At 34.2% G+C, this 19,323-nt stretch overlaps 1 protein-coding gene across 3 annotated transcripts; it reads right to left on the bottom strand.

Annotated features, from left to right (window-relative positions):
* Window positions 1-2,317: 2,317 nt before the first annotated feature.
* LOC103960094 lies at window positions 2,318-12,100 on the bottom strand. 3 transcript variants are annotated; one of them, XM_048585652.1, is made up of 9 exons: window positions 11,504-12,100; window positions 11,230-11,379; window positions 10,983-11,135; window positions 10,620-10,796; window positions 9,583-9,699; window positions 9,197-9,487; window positions 8,021-8,137; window positions 6,153-6,514; window positions 2,318-3,355 (listed from the first exon to the last, which is right to left on the bottom strand). In XM_048585652.1, the coding sequence occupies exons 1-9, from the start codon at window positions 12,051-12,053 to the stop codon at window positions 2,744-2,746; spliced, it is 2,529 nt and encodes an 842-aa protein (XP_048441609.1). In that variant the 5' UTR covers window positions 12,054-12,100; the 3' UTR covers window positions 2,318-2,743. The 3 variants fall into 3 exon arrangements, with proteins under 3 accessions (XP_048441609.1, XP_048441610.1, XP_048441611.1); XM_048585653.1 differs by having other exon boundaries at window positions 2,319-3,355; window positions 6,153-6,505; window positions 11,504-12,099; XM_048585654.1 differs by having other exon boundaries at window positions 2,319-3,355; window positions 6,153-6,502; window positions 11,504-12,098.
* Between the last annotated feature and the right edge of the window lie 7,223 nt (window positions 12,101-19,323).

Here is a 19,323-nt window from a genome sequence, read left to right as displayed (position 1 = left end):
TGTTAAAAGAGTCTTTTCCTTTTACTTTTTTTTCTTATAGGTAATTTCCAGCAACGTGGAATTTGAAATTAAATAATATCAAAAAATTTGAATTATGAAAGTCACAAAAATATTAAACTTAAGACTGAAACGAAAAAAAGAATGTAATTAACTGCTAATTTAGCAAAACTTGAGGGTAGTAAGATAAAAATCATCCCTTTTCTTCTTTTTTTTATTCTCATTTTTCTCTCCCTTGGAGATGAGAAATAATATTAAGACGGAAGTTTGATTTTGGTCTCGTAGTTTTGCGAAGTCTCACTTATTCATATGGTTTTATTGTCGGAATTTTAATTTTTTTAATTTAAGATAAATATATAACTCAATCACAATATTATTTATATGAAATTAGCACGCGAGAGGCAATGTGTGTGGTATTTTTCATCTATCTTCAAACATGCCGCTCACGAATTAATTATGCAGGCAACTAAACTATTTTTGTGAAAGCAACAATTAGTAAATAATGAAATTCACTAAATTTTCGAATAAAGTCATGATTTGGCCTGATAATTATACAGATTGTTTGTTCAGGCTGCAAAACCTAATGGGAATCAAATAAACAAATAATGTTTATAATTACACACTACTTAGAGGGAAGATAAGGCCAAGTTGGACTTTATGCAAGCCAATACGATGTCATTTTAGCGTGGAGAAGCCTAACTCTATCGTTTTGGCAGATTTGTTCGGTTTATTTCATATTACATCAATAATTGTCTTTCGAGTATTCATATATATATATATATATATATATTTTTTTTTTTTTTTTTGGAAAAAAAAAGGGGGGGGGGGGTTGTCCTCCCAATTTATTCAAAATTATGCTGAATATAAATTAAAGAATATGGAGGATTTGTGTACATCACTCAGACTAGAGACAATATTATGTATATATTTTGCTTGAAAATGTTATTTGTACAAAAAATTTAACAAAATAGGTTTCCCAATTTGACGTGAAGGAGTCGTTTGAAAAATGTTTTTAAATTACTGAAATCATTTTTTAATATAATAATTTTTAGTTTCTAAGCACTTGAAGTGCTTATAGCAAGAAGCACCAATTATGTACTTCTTGTAAAAAATACTAGTTATGTGCTGCATTGTTTTGCTTACTCTCCACTTAAAGGCTTTAAGCTGCATTGTTTCAAACCTTAGCAAAACGAAAGAAATTAATGGGAGCAATTGTATGAGTGTTCAGATGCAAGATTACTCTCTTGATCATGGCCTAGAGAAAGTGCCAAGGAGATCAAATCCCTCGTTAACTAAGAAGGTGTCACAAGGAAGATGCAGGAAGAGGAGGGCATAGGCTTTTTAACGGGTGAAGTCACACAAAGATAAGTACTAGTTAAAGTGAATAGTAAGGGCAAGTTACTGCCTTGCCCTCCCTAAACTGATGGAGTTGCTCCTACGCACAACAGAACTGAACTCTTTTCTAGCTTCAAAATCTCGGAAAAATAAGTTGATGAGATGACCGGAATGACCCTGGGAACATTCGCTCCTGTCAATATCATCTTTGTTGTGGGACACATAAATCGGAATGAGATTGGAAGTAGGGACACCTTTACTTAAGAAAAACTAACCTTCACTCAAATTTCCGAGATGAATGTGAATCATTCTAGTTTGAATTCTGAGGTACATCTCCAAATTCAAGTTTCAAAAAAGTTATTATTACGAAGTACTTGAAGATATCCTCATCGTGATTAACATATAATAACATATTAACTCAGTTTCATCAACTTATACACCAAATTAACATGATGAGTCTATTTTTAATTCATACTTAATATGTCAATATATTATAGCATAAAAACCGCTTAATATGACCAAAAAATAAATAATCTATAGCTATTAATTGATATTTCTAGTTTTAATCAGTGCGACACATAAAACACATCATGCGCATTACACAACTAATCTATATACCGTTGTATGCATAAAGAAATATATTCTTTTTATATGGTACATTTTGTCCTAACAAAGATAATGAGAGTGTCTTTTATTTGTGGTGAGTTCTAGAGCTTGGAGTCGTTTCATCGTGTGCCATTGTAATGGGAACGAAGACTATGAGCCCAACAACAATTCACATACTCGATAGTTGCTTTGATCAATTATTTTCTACTAAAGTACTATTTTCAGTGTGAAAAGAAACCCATTTTCTAAGATCCTATTTTATTTTCAGAATTGTCATGATGCATAAACTTCGTGCAACTTTCAGTACTCCTCTCAGGCTTCTAAACTTTTGAAGTGGTAATTTTAATGTTTAATAATCTCTAATCGATCCTCGGAGAAAAGAAAAGAAAAGAAAAGAAGAGGGTATATCTTCCTTAATTTACGAATCGGTGTAAAACAAAGTATATCCTTGCTTTGGTGGATGAGCATACAAAGATCACTGTATTTCACTTATAAACCTCAATTGTTCAACCTCTTACGTTACAGAAATCATATGATTAGGAAGAAAAAATTACATGACAATGGAAAAGAAAATATAACTCCACTCGTAGAAAAAAAAATTACAAAATGACTTAAAACGTGACGCAACTTAAGAATAATAAAATATAAAAACTGAATTGACTGATGAATGTCAAACAAAGTATACGAAGCACAAATTCCAACCAATTGACAACTAAAGCAAAACATGCAAATTGAAATCAAAGTATCCATGTTTTTGTAACTCAAGTTTACCTCCCCATGTAAATAGCGGCTCTTGAAGTTGTAATTAAAGAGGAGTTATCCTGTAGCTCCGTTGTGGTACCTTCTTATAAGTAGCCCAAATCAGATCAACGTACAGTGGAAACTGCGCCATGGCAAAAAACGTTACTGGCAAACAAGTGATTGCGTAAACCGGAAATGCAGCGTATTTGAGCTTATCTTTAAGCACGAAAAAATGTCCGGCACAAAACGAAACCAACATGGAAGCTATTGACACGAACAGTGACGTGAGCCCTACCAAAAGCTTTCTTGGCAGGTCCTTACCGAAGTCCTTCTCTTGGTACCGGGACGTTAAGATGGCTAGGAACATGACCATGGCCGTGACGGAGAAGCAGAGGGCAACCAGGGAGGCAATGGCAAAGATGTCGAAAGCTGGCTGGTTTTCTAAGGTTGGTGTTCCGCTTTCTTCTTTGATGCCGCCGGGGACGGTGGTTGAGGTGGCGAAGGCAACGGTGGCAATGAGGGCAGCCACGACAGAGCAGGACTCGGAGGTGTTGGTCAGCCACTCCCCTCCGGCCTTGACGATTGTGGTGTGGGTTTCGGTGAAGATTTCCTTTGCTGTCCTGCCCTTCTCGTTATGGCGGGCAAAGAAGTGTAGTGGCATGGAGGTTTTTACAAACTACAAATTAGGAAATAAATTGCTTAAAATCGGGAATTTGATTTTTTAACTATTAATTTACGAGAAAATCAGAGGCAGTGGCCCATGAATTATAAATCCTTAAGAATTAATCTCTAAATTTGTCATATTGTGGAGCAACTATTCTTTTGGGTAACTTAGGCCATGTCCAATGAAGAGGGTTAAAAGTTCAAAAGCTAAAAAATGATCTGATTTGTTCAAAAATCGATCTCCAACCGATGACTGAGCTATAATTGTATGGAGTCCATTAGGCCATTATATGACCAAATGGGCATTAGGCTGGTTAAATGTAGCCCCACTCTTAGCTTTATTGGGGCTCAGCTCCTTAGTTGTAATAATTGATTTAAATTCTACGATTAGATATAAATTAGAGTTAGATGCCTCATTTTAGATTTTTTTTTTAAATTAAACATCTGTTACTTTTCAACTTTTGATTAAAGTGCTTTTACTTTTAATTAAACTTTATATTCCAGGTATATTCTTAATTTAAGTATTTTATAAATTCTTTTAAATCCATTTCTATGTAAAAAAAAAAAAAAACACTCAATAATATTCATTAATTTATTGCTATTTTTATGGAATCTCATCCCTTTTTGCAATTTAAGGATTCAATTATATCTACTGGGGTTCAAGATTAATTGGATGAAATATAGTTTTTCAATTTCCAACTCAACATTTTATATAGATTATAAAAAAAACAAGAGTTCATTTATAATTAAAATTGAGATGTAGACTAGACTGCCTAATTTCATGCAACTGAAAATAAATTTGAATTTTTTAACAACTACTTATTGTAGAAACATGAACAAAGAGTTTTCACATTTTAATTTTTATTTAAAATGAGTCCTTATTCCAATTATTAATTATTAAGAGTTGACAAAATATTTTTAGTGCAATGTTTTAATGTGAAAAGTTATCTTTTTTTTTTGGGTTACACAACTTACACATAACGTACCATAAGTTTTGTATGTACCAAACTAAGGATAATACAACGTACTAATAACTTGGTACGTACTAAATAAAGAATTGCATAACTTACCAAAAGCAATATTTTATAACGTACCAAAATACTAATACGTACCTATATTAAATTTATATAACGTACCAATAACGTACCATTGGTACGTTATATTTAATATATCTGTTTGGTACGTTATATTTAAAATATGTGCATGTTATATTTCATAATTGTATGTTAATAGGATGTTTATGTGTTTTTAGAATTTAAAACAACAAATTATTTGAATAAGAAAAATTCATTTTGAACGAATTATGATAAGATAAGATAGGATGTTTGTGGTGATTTTAGAATATTTGTGATATTATTTTCTGAACAAGTTGGTTAATTAAATACAATAAAAATCATAATTTTTAATTAAAAATTAGGAGAAGAATGTTTGATCAAAAGTTTAAAAGTTATAGATGTTTGATTAAAAAAAAAAAAATCAAATTTGAGGCATCTATATCAAAATGCCCCATTTGAAAACATCTAACGGTAATTTAACTTAATTGATTAATAAAACTTAAAGTATAAACTTAAAACTAATAAATTATTGAAAGAGCTATGTTTAGCCCTTCAGTTGGAGATGGTATATGAGTATAGCCAGACATTGTTTATTTAAAAATAATTTTTGCAAGGCTGTAATTTTGGACGGAGCTATGTTTAACCCTTTCGGTTGAGATGGCCTTAGTTACTAACTTATGTCCCTTATTTGTTCCTTAAAATCTTTTATTTGGATGAAAATTTAAATAGTGTTTCTCTAAAGGGGCTTGACATTGTGACAAATTCAGGGACCAATAATTACCAATTTTTAGTTTCAAGATCAAGGGTCCAATCAAGTCAGAATAGGGACGAGTGCTCAAATTCTCTTAATTTATTATCATTTTAATCACTTTTCTTTGCCTGAATGAAATTATTCCAATTCTTTCATTTATAGTTTATTCACTTATCTATAATTATTTTGGGGAAATTTTGAAAACTAGTAAAGTTGTAGACATATATATTTAAGAGCCTCAAGAACTGTTCAAGGGGCCTTTTAGTGTGACTATATTTCTAAATTTTGTAAAAAGAAGACCTTAAAATGTCTAATATTAGTAAAAATGTTCTCCAAATTCCGAATATATATATATATGCACTATCTTAATTTTTACCAAGAATGCAGCTATTTTTAGTTGTCACATCCCGGCCTGGGCCCCCACCACATCCCGGACTCGACTTCACCATAGCACGATATTGTCCGCTTTGGGCCCTGACCACGCCTTCACGGTTTTGTTTCTGGGAACTCATACAAGAACTTCTCAGTGAGTCACCCATCCTAGGATTTCTCTCGCGCAAACTCGCTTAACTTCGGAATTCCTACGGAACCCGAAACCAGTGAGCTCCCAAAAAGTCTCGTGCTAGGTAGAGATGGGAATATATATATAAGGTTTAGAGGATCCACTCCCCTGGGCGATGTGGGATGTTACATTAGTGCTATGGTCTAGTGATATTCCTCTTTCACTTGTAAGTGAGAGATCTTAGGTTTGATTTTCGCTAAAGGTGAATTGAAACAAAATTATTGTGGCCAACCCATTATTCGATCATAGTTAGATTAATTATTACCTAATATTCTCTATATATCGGCAAAAACAGAAATCATTGTAGTTGGTGTGTCAATATTGTTTGGTAAAATATATATCATAGCTAAAATAAAAATATTATGATGAAAAAAAAAAGAAGATAAAAAAAGATAATATATAAGATTCATCGATTGAATATTTCAGTTCTTTCAATCCTTACCTCATACCATTTGATTTCCCATTGCATTTGCAGCGCAGCTCCAGGAATTAGCCAAGGCTTATGTTCTCCCAACTTTCCTGCTAGATGTAATGCACTATTCCCTTCATGATCCACTTTACTGAACACGCTTTCTTTCAGGATATTTCTTTTCAGCAAGAGCATGTACACATGGGGTTGCCTGTATTCTACTGCCAGCAACACTATATTCTTTTTCTCTTTGTTCACATCGTGTATTGCCACTGGAAAAAGTTCAAGGATCTTGTCCACCATTTCAGTCACCCCATTTCTTGCAGCAATCAGTATTGGCGTTTCCGTGTTTACGCTTGGGGTTATATTCTCCGTCTTTTTATCTGCTGAGGACCCTAGAAATTATCAAGCCATTTGATGTATAACAAAAGGGCTTTTTCAACTTTAATCATTGAAGAAGATTTTAGTCCTTTAACATGTACTTAATTTGAATTTATATGCCACTTACTACCATAGTTTAGTGGTATTCATTTTCACTTGTAAGTGAAAGGTCTTAGGTTCGATTCTCGCCAAAAGAGGATTTAAACCACATTATTGCTTATTCTTTGTGAGACTTAGCATACTACCTCACCCCCTTAATTAGTATAGAAAATATCATTTATTTAAAAAAAATCAAATTGATATTATATTTTTGTTTTAATATTCAATGGATATCTTATTTAATGTCTCCACATTAAATTTTAATTTATTATTAGACACATTTTCATTCATTAATTTTGTTTAACTTTCTTTAGTTAGTGTACCTAAACGTCTGTACCAGAATATATTTTACTGACTAGTGTACTAAAATGTCCGTATCTAATATAGTATGATGCATTAGTGGTACATAAGAACATATACAAAAAACCAAAGTGTACAGAAAAATCCGTACCTAAACATATTATATTAAACTAGTATACTAAAATGTCCGTACCTAAATATATTATACTAAACTAGGGTACCAAAATGTCCGTACCTCAACATATTATACTAAACTAGTGTACGGAGTCCATACCTAAATATATTGTAAGTGGCACATAAGAAAATATGAAAAAACATACGGAAAATATGAAAAAACATAAATGTACTGAAAAGTCTCTATCAAAATATTTTCTTATATATGATACTTACAATGAATTGGTGATGCAAAATGTCAACAAATAAAAGTTAATTCATTTGAATTCAAATGAGTATTAAAATTTAATTACAATATTTTTCATAAAACTTAATTCATGGACACCATAAAATTATAAATTAAAAAAAAGACATTAAATGCATACGTAGACATTAAATCTAGTCTAGGGACCAAAATCAAATTTTAATCTTGTAGAAGACATTTTTCTAAACTCCATCTTATTTAAAAATTAAAATCTAGTTTTCTATATAATGGATAAGTAAGAGGATTGATGAGAAAATTTTCAATGTAAACATAACACAAGTCAATACGCTATAAATTATATCTTCACTTATATTATGACACGTGATATACTGACTTGTGTTAGGGGTACATAAAAATAAAAATTTTAGGAAGCATGAAAACCCAATTCTATTTTGGTCCGAAGTTTGCCAAGTGATCAACGGCTGTAATTTGTGTTGGAAATAAAAAGGAAAAGTATTTTAGGGATTTGATTTAATTAGTGGTTTTATATGATATAATTAGTGGTTTTATATGATATAATTAGTGATTTTATATGATTTAATTAAGATTTTAATTAAATTTGATTTGGTGTAGGTTTCTTTTCCCCTATCTTTCTTATCTGTGTAGACCCTTTAAACAACATATAATGATTAGATAAAGAAAATTATGTATCTAATAAGAGAGATTAGGAGATAAAATGAAAAGTGCATGGTTGTTTTATTACCTAAGCCAAGAGCAATCAGCATTTCCTTTGATAAAAGCTTCACAAACTCAGAGCAGGTGTTGTAGTTTACGGGAATCTTTTGGTCTCCTTGACCTTGATCAACAGTGGATTTTGACCCTGCATATGTTCAAGTTAATAATCTGCCGTCGTTCTGTATGTCTAGTTTTGTAATTTGAGTAAACACTAATCTGCTGCCACATGTATGTCAGAGATGAATTGTAATGTTGCTGCCCTATAGGCTATAGCCTTACCAACAGCATATATAAAATTTTATCTTTCACTTATGTTAGGTTTTAAGTTTGATTCTCGTCAAAGATAAAATTAAATCACATTATTATTAACCCATTGTAAGGTTAAGCCAACTCCATATTTCTTGGTGTAGCCCATTGTAAGATTAAACTCACTCTTTACTTCTTAGTGTAGATAATATTATTTGTTTAGAAGAAAAAAAAAAAAAATCTAAACCCCAAACCTTAATTTGCTTCCCTATATTTGGGAGGGTAGGGTAAGACAGGTCTAGGATTTCTACTCTTGTCAAATGTGACAAAATAATAATATTAGTATTGATTCCTGAAGGGACAGTACTTTCCTAAGAAAGAAAAGTCTTTATCAAAAATTATAACGGGATATCATTTCACCATATCAATGTAATAATTAAGCAATATTGTTCATATTCTTCAATCATGATCATCGCTAGAAAATTTATTTGATTTTGAGGTCGTTTCAAAGAAATTGATAGTTCATCTTGAAGAAAAAAAATATTTGTTATGATAATCATCAATTTTTTTAACACATAAGGATGATTTGATTTGGTTTAGGTTTCCTTGTCTTGTAGACAAAAGATTGTTTTGAATTATTTCCTAGTATTGCTAATTTGTAATCTTATAAATACCTCCTTATGAAAAAGAATAAAATATTGAAATTGTATTCGAGAATCATGAAATTGTAGAGAATTTTAAATTTATCCGAAACCCTTTATTTTCAACTTTTTGTTATCTGTAAATGTGACAAATTATGCATTGCCAATCATTGTGTCAGGTATTTTTTAGAATTTTATTATTTTCATATTTTGCTTTAAATTAGGATTAGGACTTTAGGATTTGAAGTAGTTAAGCTATTAGGGTTGTTACGATGGGTCACCATAAATTCTAATTAAGCAAGTCAAATAGCAGTTACCTTCTGGGGTTTTTTCTCTACCATTCTTTGGCTGCTCAGCCTCCTGTTGAGGAATAGGGACATCGAGGGCGCTATCGGAGGGCATAAGGACGGCGCCGCCATCAGCAATGTTATAAGGTGTGGTCTCATCATTGTCTTTTTCTTTCTGGGAAGGTGGTGCGGTGACGTGCGGAATCATACCACTGTCTTCATACTCATATATGACAGCTCGTGCTAAGAGTTCGGTCATGATCTGAACAGACCATTTGTGTTTTTCTTTCTTTTCCCTTGTCTTTCTTATCTCCGTAGACCCTTTAAACAACATATAATGATTAGATAAAGAAAATTATGTATCTAATTGAGAGAGATTAGGAGATAAAATGAAAAGTGCATGGTGGCTTTATTACCTAAGCCAAGAACAATCAGCAGTGCCTTTGATATAAGCTTGACAAACTCAAAGCAGGTGTTGTAGTTTCCGGGAAACTTTTTGTGTCCTTGACCTTGCTCACCATTGGATTTCGACCCTGCATATGTTAACGTTAATAATCTGCTGTCTTTTTGTACGTCTAGTTTGGTAATTTGCATTTTGATTTAAACTCTAATCTGCTGTCACATGTATGGCAGAGATGAATTGTAACGTTGTTGGCCTATAGCCTCGGCAGCTGTCCTATGTACTGGGAAAATTGTCCAAATCGTGAAAATCTTCTCTGCTCTCTGTTTTCTTTTCCTCTCTGCCTTTCGTTCATATCTTCATTTTTTCCTAATCTGTAGTTCTAGATTTGATTAGGTTGGAAGGTGGTCTGAATACCAACAGCAAATATAAAATTTTCTCGACAAACAAAGATTTTATAAACCCTAAACCCTAAACCCTAATTTGCTTCCCTATATTTGGGAGGGTAGGGTAAGAATAAGATAAGTCCAGGATTTCTACTCCTGTCAAATGTGACAAAAGAATAATATTAGTATTGATTCCTGAAGGGACAATACTTTCTGAAGAAAGGAAAGTCTCTATCCACCATCATAACGGGATATCATTTCACCGTAACATCATAATTAAGCCAAACTGTTCATGTTCTTTAATCATCATCATCGCTAGAAAAATCTATTTGATTTGGAGACCACTTCAAAGAAATTGATGGTTCATCTTGAAGAAGATATTTGTTATCATAATCGTCAAATTTTTGACACATATGAATATTATACGCTGGATCAAAAAAAATTTCTAGAACTGAACTTTAGATGATGATAAAGAAAATGAATGGTTTCTATTGTGACATTTGTACAGTGAAGGGGGAGAAGGAGGACTATTGCCCTTACCACAATGAGGAAGCTATTATATATATCCTTCTTGAAGCACATTATAATTGTTAGAAATTTAACTTTTCCAACAATAATGAAGTGTAAATGTAGAAAGGTTACACAGCATGCCTTCCTTAGAAGTTACCTGGATTTGAAGTGTTGAGAGTTTGCTTATTAGGTTCTATAGGGTTCTCTGGATCTGCTGATTTTATCTCTCCTCTCTGATCGATGGTGTTAGTCGTGTGAGTACTATTAGGTGCTTGGGGTTTCCCTGTCTCTGCTGATTGTGTTTCTTCTCTCTGATTGTCTTCGTTTTTGGTAACTGCAAAATGAATACCTACTTTTTAGTAGTGAGCATAAGGGAATTACATCGAACTATGAAGATAAAAAATTAAAGTCTAAATTATAATCACTTGGCTATGATTATACTTCTATGATTGCATCAAGTTTGCAGGAGAAATACTCGAACAATTGAGGTATTTGAGATATTTGATTTGAATTCCCCTACCAAGGCGAATTGCTTTCCTGAACAACCTAAGGAAGTTGATGCATGTCTGGTAGTTTTCTGGATGTTTGGGATTCTCTTCCTCTTTGAATGTCTTAATTATCCGCTCATTAGATCGTTTCCTTTGCTCCGCCTTGAGCTCATCAACATATATACCTGCCAAATTACCATATATATATACAAAGAATGAGTAGGGTGATACATGTAACTAGATTTCAATCTTGCCGATAATATTCTGTATAGTACTCACAGTGGTAAATAATTTCTTGGAATCGGCTGAGGTGGCTCCCGCTTTTGAAGGCAGAAGGCTTGGTAGCCAGAAGATGGAGAGGGGAAAAGCCTTGCGCATTGACAAAATTCACAAGATCTTTATACAAGTGAATTATCTGAAATGCCAAATCTGTCAACCAACAAGGTACACATTGTTATTTATTTTACATATCATAAGGGAGTATATATAGCTGGTATATATGCGTGTGCGTGTGTGTGTGTGTGTGGAAGTGATCAAGTTAAGGGCTAATTACCAAAGTGGTCCCCGGAAATTGCACAATGCAAGATGGTATCACCGTTATTCCTCCGACAATAATTGTAGCATTTCCGAGGAACCTCACCAGGGGTAGGGTTATAAATGTAGTGCATGCATAAGAAGGCATCTTTTTTACCATAGACAGCAGCCAAGAATAGAGGAGTCTCATTATCTACATTAAAAGTAGTGACCAAGGATGGATGAGCGTTGGCAAGGCACGAACACATTGTCTCGTTTCCCATCCATGCCGCGATGTGGAGAGGGGTATTCCCTTGCTTGTTTTGAATTTCAAGCTCCTTTACTTCAATCAGATCTACTAGCTCTTTAACATGTTTTTCTTGGCCGTCAGATACTGCTAGGTGTAGTGCTGTGTCACCTGACTTGGTGATTATTGCCCCGTGAGCATTCTTGTTGAGCCTATAGATTCTAACAACTGCTTCCCACTTGCTCCGCATGGCACTTTGGAACAAGTATCTCTTGATCGTCTCTGTGTCCATTTTCTTGATCTGCTCATCCGTGAAAGAATCCGCATCTATTATTGGGCACATTTCTTCTCTTCCTGATATGAGTGGCAATCAACACTGACGTTTGTCTTCATATATATTCTAGCAAGTAAATCATGTTTAACTTGTAAAGTAGCATAGTTTCCAAAAGAAGATACTTCTTCTGTGACCACAACTCTCTACTCTACCCTTTACACTTGCTAAATTACAAAGAAAATTCTCTTCGCCCTTTTTCTTTAATTTGTTACTTATCTCACCTTTACACTTGTTAGTTGTTACTCTATACCAACATCAAAAAGTTCACAACAGCTATTCCATACTCACTTCCCTTTTTGTTTTTCGGTTTCCAGCTGTGGACGTACATAAGAAAGTCACTCTTATCACCTAGCAAAAGATGACCCATAGATGTTGATTTTGGAATTACTTTATCACCTAGCACGTATTTGATGCTTCCTGAATTTACTTGGTGTACAATTTTCCAACAAGAGAAGTAACTGTTGGTGCTTCCTTTTCATTTCTTTTTCTCTTTTCCTTTAACTATGTCTTAAACTTGACTAAATATGCATCTAATCAAAATTTCCAAACCAGTACATCCGTGCCCATTTGTGAGCTGAGTTCAATTTTCTTAGTACCAATTATATTAGATAAAAAGCAAAAGAGCTAGAAAAGAAACCTAGTGCATGTTGCAAAAAAAGGGGCCTTAATAGAGGGATAAGAAGTACCAAGAAATGGCCATTTCCTGACGTTTTTTTTCCCGTGCAAGTGCTTTTTTATTGTAGACGCAAGTCGCTGATCATGATGTGATTATTAGGGATAGACAACGGTTATGGTGGGCGGGTAACCGTGATTATTTATCCATACCGTTTAAGCTTTTACCAGCATAACATTTTACCCATTTACCCGTTGTGTAGTTGCCCAAATGGTTATACCTATATCAATAACCGTTTATAAACGATTAACCATACCCATAACCACGTACCCATTTAACCGTGATCGTTTACCTGTTTATCTGTTTTTTAACCCATTTACCCTTTTTTCACCCATTTACCATTTTTTTTTACCCACATTTTTTATAACAACTTGAAAATTAAAAAAGTAAAATTTGTCATAATTTTCTTTTTTCTAACAATTAAACATCGTTATAGATACATTTAACATAATTTTCCGTATTTTAATCTTTTACCAATAATTGAAATAATATTTTACGACAGATATTTTTTAGTGATATCAATGAAAGTAATTTACAGTAATACAAATGATTGTAGCAAAATTTTGGCATTGGGGTTAAACCCCGCGCATCATAAAAAGGAAGATATCATGAACTGACCAAAACACTACCATCTGTGAGTAATTATCATAGAAACTACAGAATACAGACATAGAACGAATGCACGGAGCTGTGTGGAAAATAACCAAAATCAATCTCCATAAGTGTAAATCGAACAATATCAACAAACCACAATTATCCATCTACCATAATAACCATACTAATTTAACAATAACTCCTCCACTATTCAATACAACAAACAAAACTAGGGGAAAATATTCAGTCTAAATTCTTAAATGAATAGAATAAAAAAAAGATAATGTTAATGGGCAGCGAGGAGAGAGATGAGCGGCGGGAGTTTGGGTCGACAATTTAGAGTTTTTGGTTTTTTGTTTTTTTAAATTTTTTTATATATTAAAATAAACGGTTAAAGGGGCATCCGTTTATAATCGTGGGTAATAACCATAACGACCCATTTAAATTTCATTGGTAAATTGTTATACATATAACAGTTTATTTATTTAAACAGTTATCCATAACCATGACTGTGAGTTTTAAATGGACGGTTAACCACAGTTATCCATACTCGTGGGTATTTTACCCATCCCTAATGATTACGAACACGTCGAAAGCTGGCTGGTATCTTAGGGTTGGTTTGCGGCCGTCCTATTTGATGGCAACGGGAACATTGGTTGACCTGGCGGCTGGCGATGAGGGAGGCCGCAATGGAGGTGTTGGTGAACCATTCACCTCTTTTTTCTGTCAAAATATGGGTTTTGGTGAATATCTCTATACGGTTATTCCCTCTTTATTGTGTGGGGTGAAGTATTGTAGCATGTTGAGGTTTTTACAAACTGCAACCTCGTTTGTTATTGAAAGTAGAGGAGAATGATTTTTTTTATTTTAATGGATTAACATAAAGGAAACTTCTCACTTTTAATCCTATTATTTTGGGGAAAATTGGAATTTCATAAATTTTCTTCCTGCTTAGTCTATCTCCTACCTCCAAATTCGTCACAGTTTTTTCATTTCTACTTCAACATATATACCTTGAAAATGCTGTCTTATCCACCCAATCCCACTCTCTACCGATGAAGGCATGTCGGGAAAAACAATCCCACTCATCACGGCAATTGAAGAAACACTAACCATGAGACCACGGACGACTACGGAACAAACCTAAGTTGGAGGAGGTCTAATGGACCAATGTGTGGAGTTATATCTTAAAACGGTACATTACTTATTTTTTACGGTTAATTACCAATTTAGTTCTTTAACAATCACTAAGTGAAAATTAGGTCATTAAACTATTTTTTTTTTCGAAAAAATTAGTCCTTGAATTATAATAATTTGCCAATTACATCTCTAATATTATATTCGAAGCTACTATATCTAATTTTTCGTCGGTTTAAGTCACATTGTTTGCATGTGATACACATTGGAGGGTTGGATTGGTAATTTTCCATAAAGAAATAGTGTATGGAGTTAACTTTGAAGGGTAAATTAGATGTTAGATTCGCAACATATATAAAATGTTAAGACTTATAGGCGAGAAAATGATGGTATTACACTCTAAAGTGTGTCAAGTGACTTAAGTTGACGAAAAATTGAATAAAATAGCTTTGAATATAATAGTAGGGATGAAATCAACAATTTGTAAGTGATAGTTCATGAACTAACAATCTGTATTCGCCATCCATTGCACAATGCAAGATAGTCTCACCATCCGTCCTCCCACAGATCTTGTAGCGTTTCTGAGGTTCATCAAGGGTAGGCGTATAGATGTGGTGCAGGCATAAGATGACATCTTTCCTACCATGGAGAGCAGCCAAGAACAAAGGAGCCTCATTATCTTTGTTATGAACACCGACCAAAGATGGATAATCTTTGACAAGCACTTACTCATTCTCACATTCCCCATCGATGCTGCTAAGTGGAGAGGGGTATTTACTCTCTCATTTCGAGTTTGAAGCTCCTCTATAGTAATCAGTTTTACTAGTTTTTCAACATGTTCTTCTTGGCCATTGGACACTGCTACGTGCAATGATGTGTCACCTCTCATTGTGATCCTTGTCTTGTGAGCTTGATGCTCATGCGTATAAATTTGAACAACTTCTTTCCATTGGCTTTTCATGATGATTTTGAACAAGTATTTCTTGATGTCCTCCGTGTCAATGTTAGTCACGGTGTTCATGGTAAAAGCCATGTTTGTTAATCTCTTCCTACTATAGTTTACTGACAACTAACACCGATGTTTGTGTGCTGTGTCCCTATTATTTTCAACCCAGGCCCTAACTGGTAAATATCCTACAATTTTAGTTCTTACCAAAAGAAGACCTAAAGCTTGTTTTTGCAGCATATCTCTAAGATGGAGTCTACAAGACTTGGATCTCAAGTAAGCTTGTATGCTTCTGATTGCCCATATGGCCTTTTCATGTTGCTGGAATCTAGCAAGGGTTTAGTCCTTTTAATCACCCCAAAAGAAACAAGTTATAACTTTGGGGATATTTGGATCCTGTGTTAGGAGGAACTGATTTGGGGATGTGTCTGATTGTCCTTTGTTTTGCTTTGCAGGTATATTGTTTGGGACGGATGACAGTCCCTTATACACACATTACCCGGATAGTGGCCTTTTTTGTTGCAGTGCTATCCCTTTAACTGTTATTCCTTTTAATTTAGCTAGTTAGTAATATTTCTCTACACTTTACACTTCTCAACTTTTATGGCGAATTGTAAATTTAGTCATTGTTTGCCCTTTCCTTTTGGCCAGTTATCTCTACCCTTCACACTTTACTCTTACAATCAGAAGTACACCTGTTTCATAAATGTTCTCTGCTCTATGCATTTTGAGGTTACCAGCTGGACTAGAAAACCAAAGCTGCAAGGCATCTTAAATGATCATTTGATTCATCTTAGAACTGGACAAGAACTCCCACTTAGCTTCATTTTGGAATGACTGCTTTTTGCAATACAAGTATTGGATACTTTTTGTTAGCTTATTTTTTTATATGCCCCCTGAAACTCGAATTTAATTTCATTTTCCTGTGAAACAAAAATATCACAACTTTGCATTCTAAAACTTAATTTTTGCTCCACTTGACGAGATTGCGTCAATATTGTAAAAAAACTAACCGAATGTGATGACGTGGCAGGGTATTTTGCAAGCATGATATATAAAGTGCAACTTAAAAAAAAATATAGGATTCGGATCGTTAAAGTTCAATATGGAGTGAACTCCACAACTATTCCCCATATTTACCAAAAAAATGAGAATTCCTTTGGATAAAGCGCCGGTGAACTGAGCCTTTATCTAAAGGAATCTCGTTTAGAAAGGAAAAAAAAAAAAAAAAACAAGGACTAGTTATGGAGCCCATTATACATCAACATTGAACGATCCGAACAGTCTATTTTTTAAGTCTTTATCCATCGATCAACCTTGCAAAAAATCAATTCAATTAGAAACCATTTACTCATTTGATTGTCATGATGAAATTTTAATGTTTTTTAGAATATAATATTCGTTAATTTCTTTGAACTCAATTAGATTCCTCAAACATTTCCGATGTGACTAATACAATGCAAGAATGATCTATAAAGTGCAACTTAAAAAATAAACAGTTTAGATCGTTAAAATTCATTATGGAATAGACCCTACAACTAGTCCTCATTTTTACAAAAAAAAAAAAAAAAAAAAAAAAAGAAGAAGAGATCTACCTTTGGATAAAGGGCATGTATACATAAATAAAGCCTTCAGGAGTGGACACTGTGGGAACGCCGCTGTGGAATCTTTTTAAAAGCAGTCCACCGGATGAGATCAACATAGCCAGGAATATGAACTGTACCAAAAGGGGCAACAGAAAAGCAAGTGATTGCATAAACCGGAAACGCATCGTACTTGAGCTTTATCTTTCGGAACGAAAAAATGCTCTGCAGAACTTGCTGATGTTGAACAAATATTTCTTCAGCTCCTCCATGTTCATACTCCTCATATCGTCATCCGTGATAGAACCCATTTCTTTTTGTTGGGCAAATGCTAGAAGCTAATAATAGTGTTCTCTCAACCTGCTATGTGTAGTTACTAATAACGTTTGTGTTCATAATTATTCTAGTAAGTAACCATGTTTAACTTCTATACAATAGTTCCAAAAGAAGATACTTATTTCGAGACTATAACTACGTAATTTTCAGACTAACCTCTTTACTTTATGTGTATAAGGATTGCACATCAAAATTGTCACCAACAACATTGCCGATATTGTTTTAAAGTTTAGTCCCTGCTGTCAACAAACACAAGAACACACTAAATCTTAATCTAGTCTAGTCGAGTAAAATTTAATAACGGCAAACAAAGCACCCTTAGAGTCTAATAATGACCATTCAAACGGCCATGAAAATATCATTGTTGAATTTATGGCCTAATTATAGTGGGCCTTTAGTTGACCCAGCAGCCCAATGTTAGATGCGTCTTATCTACCTATGTGAAAGCCACATGAGTGACTAGGGTATTATGGTAGCATCTTCAATATACAAGGCAGCAAGCTTTATGATTTCAGATTCTGAAGAGTGAACAGAGAAGCAGGCTAGCAGCCGGCATTTTTTAATAGAAGAAAGAGTGCTGCTCCCCTCTTTGTTGTCAATCACCCCATCAAAGTTGTGGTTGTTGTATTAGCTTTGAGCTTTGTATAGAGAGAATTAATCGTTATATTTCTTTTTTTATTTGTTTGTTTGATGTGTGAAGCTATTAGGTGTATTGAACTTTCAGGTTGTGAGATTTCCAAAAGCACTTTGTAAACACTCTCATTTGGTTGATACTGGATTGTTGGGTGAGCTCTTACGGTTACGAGGATAGACTCCAATTACGTTGACTATTAAAGAATCTCGTTAAATCTTGGTATCTTTTCTATTTTATTCTTGGATTTCGTTTTGATATGTTTCTTGTGGGTTAGCTTGTGTTTTTCCAATTGTTATGGTGCTATTCTTGCACAACAATCACCCACTGAACATGATTTGGAATGACTTTTCTTGCACTACGAGTATTTGATGCTGCCACGGATTTACTTTCAAGAAAGAGGTTCTGGGTAGCTTTGGTACGCAGTTGATGTGCCCCTTCCCGGGATTTACAAGTAGTTAGCAACGTGTGTTGAAATATTAATGTTAAACTTGTATTAATATTAATACAAATCACGAAGACAAATGCTTGGTCTCGAAGAGGCCACATCTACCACCTTTAGTTGGAAAGAGAGTGTTAATCTCCTCCAAGTAAGGGAGTCGTGTAAAAGAAGTGTGGTTGAAATATCTTCAACAATGTGCTTTTCTCTACGGACGAGAGAGTGTAGAAATGCAAGTCTTTGTAGAGTTGGAAATAAGCGTGGACTCTAAGTTCTAAAAAACACCAACTAAATTATGAAATGAATAGAAACAAGTCTGGACTTCATTGGAGTCGATCTCTAAATTTCAAAATTTAATTGCATATACTCAGTAGACCAAGTCATAGAAAAACCTGAAAAATATTTGGCTGCTTAGATACATTAATTTAATGAGACATTTCTCATTGTACACAAACTAGAAGAATATCCTACTCTGTAGCCTCGGCCTCGCGATGGATGTATGGAACCGTTTTAAAGATCATATATATTAGATTACAATAGTGTGGAAGCTGGATGATAGCAAAAGAAGCCAGAGGCATGCAGGCGATTGCACAAACTGGCACGGCAGAGTATTTGAGCTTATCCTTTAGCATGAAGAAATGTCCGGCGCAAAATGAAACCACCATCGAAATGATGGACAAGAAGAGCGTTGTTAAGCCCACTAAATACTTGATAGGCAGCTCCTTTCCAAAAGCCCATTCGGGGAGCCGGGACAGCAGGATGGACAGGAATATGGCCATGGACGTGACGGAGGAGCACAGCGCAAGGAGAGATGAGATGGCAAACACCTCAAAAGCTGCCTGGTTTTCAAGCATTGGAGTGCCAGTAGCCTCTCTGATGCCCCCTGGAAATGCAGTACCAGTGGCAAAGGTGACCGTGGTGATAACGCTACCCACCTCCA

The sequence above is a fragment of a genome, unplaced genomic scaffold, assembly GCF_019419815.1.
Source record: "Pyrus x bretschneideri cultivar Hongxiangsu unplaced genomic scaffold, Pyrus_bretschneideri_v1 Contig23, whole genome shotgun sequence".
Classification (NCBI taxonomy): domain Eukaryota; kingdom Viridiplantae; phylum Streptophyta; class Magnoliopsida; order Rosales; family Rosaceae; genus Pyrus; species Pyrus x bretschneideri.
This window is presented reverse-complemented; position numbering and strand designations above follow the sequence as displayed.

What these genes read in the sequence shown, in the direction of transcription:
- LOC103960094 (XM_048585652.1), bottom strand. Translation starts at nt 12,053, where the DNA reads ATGTGCCCAATAATAGATGCGGATTCTTTCACGGATGAGCAGATCAAG. An exon ending in CCAAGAAATTATTTACCACT is followed by an intron (nt 11,136 to 11,229) that starts GTGAGTACTATA and finishes GTAATTTGGCAG; the next exon opens with GTATATATGTTGATGAGCTC. An exon ending in TCTCAACACTTCAAATCCAG is followed by an intron (nt 9,700 to 10,619) that starts GTAACTTCTAAG and finishes TAACATATGCAG; the next exon opens with GGTCGAAATCCAATGGTGAG.